This window comes from Penaeus monodon, chromosome 16, assembly GCF_015228065.2.
Source record: "Penaeus monodon isolate SGIC_2016 chromosome 16, NSTDA_Pmon_1, whole genome shotgun sequence".
In the NCBI taxonomy this organism is placed as follows: Eukaryota; Metazoa; Arthropoda; class Malacostraca; order Decapoda; family Penaeidae; genus Penaeus; species Penaeus monodon.
The window spans coordinates 20,119,237-20,124,236 of NC_051401.1; the positions used below are offsets into that span (position 1 = coordinate 20,119,237).

At 37.7% G+C, this 5,000-nt stretch overlaps 1 protein-coding gene across 1 annotated transcript in view; it reads left to right on the forward strand.

The window, feature by feature from the left end:
• Nucleotides 1-5,000, forward strand: part of LOC119582620 (hemicentin-1-like) — a 154,580-nt gene that overhangs the window by 138,515 nt on the left and 11,065 nt on the right. Inside the window, exons 11-13 of the mRNA XM_037930997.1 lie at nucleotides 1-67; nucleotides 4,402-4,582; nucleotides 4,991-5,000. The exon at nucleotides 1-67 is cut by the window's left edge and continues 49 nt beyond it; the exon at nucleotides 4,991-5,000 is cut by the window's right edge and continues 170 nt beyond it. Coding sequence (XP_037786925.1) covers nucleotides 1-67; nucleotides 4,402-4,582; nucleotides 4,991-5,000 — 258 coding nt within the window. The remainder of the gene's footprint in view (nucleotides 68-4,401; nucleotides 4,583-4,990) is intronic.

Here is a 5,000-nt window from a genome sequence, read left to right on the forward strand (position 1 = left end):
GTCTCTCAGCCTCACCTGCCAGCGACCCAACGTGGCTACAGCTGGCACCACCTTGTACCGGGCCGAGGTGAGTGCCTTCTCGTCGACAGCGGTGTCACTTTGTATTCATTCGTGTTCCTGTCGTTTTCATATGCATGTATTGATTGCCATTAGTGTTGTTGTGAAATTGATATAATGTTGCCATTCTAAAGGCATTTTGCAATAATTTTCTTCTTTTTTTAGTGAAGTTCCCAACTATATTTTGAATCACCATCACTTCTTTATTATACTTTCTTTTTCTATTTACATCCCTTCACATATTAATATTGAATTCAGCAACCATTATTTGACATTTAACCTATATACTATGTTTAGTCTGTTTCTCTTGCATACTTATATATATATATTTTTATCGCCAGTCTCATTTTATATTGCTGAAAGACACTCATGAACATAAACGTTGATTTTACCTTTTTCATTGTATAATCTCATATATTCTAGTACAATACAGATAGCATATCATATTATAGTTCTTGGAATCAGATATCATATAAACTTTTTCCTCATTCCTTTCCTTTCTCATATTTATGTATTTTTCATTTCTTCTATTCCACCTTTCTCTCTTTATAGTTACTTATTGCCACATTCTATCTTAAAATACTGACACATTTTCGCGGCTAGTTAACAGTGTGAGTGTAAGAAATAATAACAAATGAACGATGGAAGTGAAAAAAGGGAAGAGACAAAAGAGAGAAAGAAAATAAAAGGTGTTTTGGAGGGAAATAAACAAATGAAGATGATTAAAAGAAAAGTAAAAATGTAACAGAACAAGTGAAAAAAAGAAAACGAAAAGGAAGGGGAAAGAAGGAAAACGAGGAAATATGTCGATAAATGATGGACGTAGAAAAGTCGCTTTTCATCCCAAGTTGAAGTTAAAGACTGAATATTTTCTTTTAAGTTTCCGATGATGAAGATAGAAGTGAAGTACGTTCTTGCTGCTTCGCTCCCCTTCTTGTTCTCCTTTTTCATCTTCCTTCTTCTTCTTTTCCTCATATTTCTTCTTCTTGCTCACCTCTTCTTTCTTTTTTTCGTCTCTTTCTTTCTTCATCTCTGCATTCTTCTTCCCTTACTTTCTTATTTACCTCCTCTTCTTTCATCTCCCCTTCCTTAATCAGCCATTCCCTCAATTTCTTCATCATCTCCTTTCGCTTCTCTCCATCCTCCACCTTCTCTTATCATATTTCGTATTCTTTCTACTCTCCCTACATGTCTTCCTCTTCATCTTATTCGACGTTGATCTATTCTTATTCTCTCATCACTTATCCCCCTTTTATTCATCTACTTATCTTTTCTATACCTCTTCCCCTTTCCTATTTTTATGCCATTTCTGATTCCGCAGTTTTACTATTTTTTCTTCCCTTCTTTATCCCACCTCTTCTGCATTTTTTTTCATCGGTTTACCTCCTTCTTCTTTTTGCTCTATTTTCTCTATATTTCTTCTACCTTATCCTCGTCATACTGTCCTTCTTCTTATCCACCTTTTCCTTCTCTTAATCTTCATTTTTTTCTTTCTTTGCCTTCTTCCTGTTCCTCCTCTACTTCCTATTCTTCTCTTTTCCTTATCTCCTTTATTACTTTCCTCCACTTTATTCCCTGTTCTTCTTTCTCCTCATTTCGCATTCACCAATGCATCCTACTTTTCTTCTTCTTGCTTCACGTCCTCTAGCAATCTATTCGACCTCTCTTCCTCTTTTTTCTAATACTTCAATTTTTCCTCAGTCATCCTTTCCTCTTCCTGCATGCATATTTTTAATTCTCCAACACATTATTTTCCTTTATCTTTCGCATCCTGTTCTATCTCTTGCTCTCCCTCTTTTTCATTCTAAACCACCACCTCCACCTACCCTCCCCCCTTCCTCTTTCTTCTCCTCTATCCCTTCGTTTCTAATTTCTATGGCCATTCCTCCTCCACTTCCTCCTTCTCCTCTTCCTCTTTCTCTGTTTCTAATGTCCATAGACATTCCTACATAGACTGGCGACGGAGTTATCATTCTTGTTCTATAAACAATGAAAGTAAGAGCGAGTATGTTTATTGTCAATCTCAACTCCATCTTCCTCACCAGGGAGAAGGTATTTCAATTGTGTCAATACCAGCCTCTCCGTTACACATTCTTCCGTTCATATCAAATTAATTCCTCTAGTAAATCATCACCAGTGTAGATCTTGGAGGAACCGGTGAACAAACACTGTTACGATTGTCTTCGAAGAAATTGTCTATATGATAATTGAAAGGGAAATAGAAACGGTAAATATCAGGAGACGAATGAGAAGTGTGTGTATAAAGACAGAAGGGAAAGAAATGGAACATCGGCATGGCTGTTATTATCTCTCTCTCTCTCTCTCTCTCTCTCTCTCTCTCTCTCTCTCTCTCTCTCTCTCTCTCTCTCTCTCTCTATGTCTCTCTCTCTCTCTCTCTCTCTCTCTCTCTCTCTCTCTCTCTCTCTCTCTCTCTCTCTCTCTCTCTCTCTCTCTCTCTCTCTCTCTCTCTCGTGCATACGTACAGAATATACTTCATGCTAACATAACCGTACACATAGAGAGAGATAAAGATATTGAAACTCGCTATAAAATGCTATTTATGAACACTGTTAGAAAAAATAAACAATAAAAGTCAAATACTGAATACATTTTTCTTAAATCCTCATGTAGAGATTTCATGCAGTCTCACGTTATGACGACCGCCATCATTATGCATTCCTAGTCATTCAGATTTTCTCCTCCTTATGCTTGACTTGATATGCAAATGAGTATACAATCGACAAACAAGCTTTTATCGGCGTTAAAGCTTTACCTACATTAGTTGACACGAAATTCGATATCAATAGACATCAAGTAATCTTTTGAACTATGCAGCTTTAAGTCCTGATCTTTTGCTCTGCGTTTACTTGGTCTTTTTACACTGCAGGATTAGACTTTTTCTATTATTACTCTGCTTTTGATTGAAATGAATCACGTCAAAATTGCAATACTCAATCAATCATCAAAGGCTGCATGATCTTTAGAGTTTATGCTTCAGTTGTTTTGGGCCGAAACTATGAACTTTAGTCCTCAGTTCGTAGGAGTCACACCCTTTTTTAGTATTTAGGATTTTTAATCTCATTTTGTTACTCTTTCGGGTGTTTTATCTCCCTCTTCCCCCCACCCCTTCCTCTCGCTCTTGCGCTCTCTCACTCTCTCTCTCTCTCTCTCTTTCTCTCTCTCTCTCTCTCTCTCTCTCTCTCTCTCTCTCTCTCTCTCTCTCATTCTCTCTCTCTCTCTCTCTCTCTCTCTCTCTGTATATATACATATATATATATATATATATATATATATATATATATATATATATATATATATATATATATATATATATATATATATATATATATATATCACATGAAATCAAGCATTATATTTTGATGGAATGATGAATCCATCATTTGTAGTTATATAAACCAGAAAACTGACAAAAAGAAAAGAAAAAATATATATGCATGGAAACGGTATGAGTTATATAATTAGAACGAAGCCCTGCTGTGCTTTTTATATTTTTAACCAACGTACCGACAGTTGAACAAACTGCGTGAATTCATCTGGTGAACATCACCCTTTGGGGACGGAGTAGTTAGTTGGTGCAAGAGGGGTATAGGGAAATTTATGCTTTAAACCGATTAAAGTAAAAAAAAAAATTAACCTTCATTTCATACTGGTCGTTATATTTATTGTATTGTGAACATATTTTTTATCTCAGGAGACAAGCGCACATCTAAGAGAATCCTCAGGTAGACATATAATCAATATTTTGTTTCTAATGAGTATTTGCATTGTTTTCAAAAGCTCCCCGCGTCTCTTTTTGTGTACATCAAATGTGTTTAAGAAATTATATCATCTTGATTAGGTGTTCTTTGTCAGTCCTGTCCATAAATCCTCCACAGGGCCCTCTCTCCTACTAAATTGATAAAATAAACTCAAAATAAAAGACAGGAAAAAATCAAATGAAATAAAGATGGGCCACTTTCTTACAAGGTACTTCCAAATGTATCTGAGATTCGCATATTCTCTCGGAGGTGTACATCAGCAGCCGCAATCTTAGAGGATCCCCAGGCAAACAAATTCTCTCATCCGACAGATGGGCTTCGACTTCAAAGAATCTAAAATTCCCATAAGGCAAACGCGCGCCTTCGCTTTTGTAATCAAAAAGGCCTTCTTCCTTCTCCCAGGTGTACTTCGGCGAATTCCCACATGTACACAGAACAAACGCTTTCTTCCGGTGTACTTCAACCCGCCGTCTAAAGTATAAAAATAAAAAAATGCTCAAAGACACTTCAGCCAAACGCATTTCTTCCGAGTGTACTCAAAGTTCTTTCTCCCCCTCCCCCCCAGGTGTACTTCGACAACCGCACCCTCTTCGCCAACGTGACCTCAAACCGTCCCAACTTCAACGTGAGTCGCCTCGACGCCGGCACGAGCTACCAGATCAAGGTGTACGTGAGTCACGGCCCCGTCACGTCGCAGCCGGTCGTCGTCTCGGCCTACACGTCGCGCACCTCCAGGACCGCGTCAGGTCAGGATTCGAGCTCTTTTATACACATTTACTTTTCTGAATATCTGATTCGGTTACATTTATTACTGAATCTATAAATCATCCCTTTGACTTTTTGTGAGTGTATGATGGCAACAATCATAACAATCGTGTTTTGTTGACGCACGATCACAGGGAGGCTAAAGTACCCTAGCGTTTTCGTATTTTATATGCTAAATAGAAGTCTAATGTAGCTCCTGATTTTATGACTTTTTTCCTTTCTTTTCTGATCAGTACACACATATGCACACACACACACACACACACACACACACACACACACACACACACACACACACACACACACACACACACATATCTGCACACGCACAAATAAACACACGCGCGTGCACCATACATATACGTATAATTCACCAACTTTCTTCCCAGGTTCCCGTGA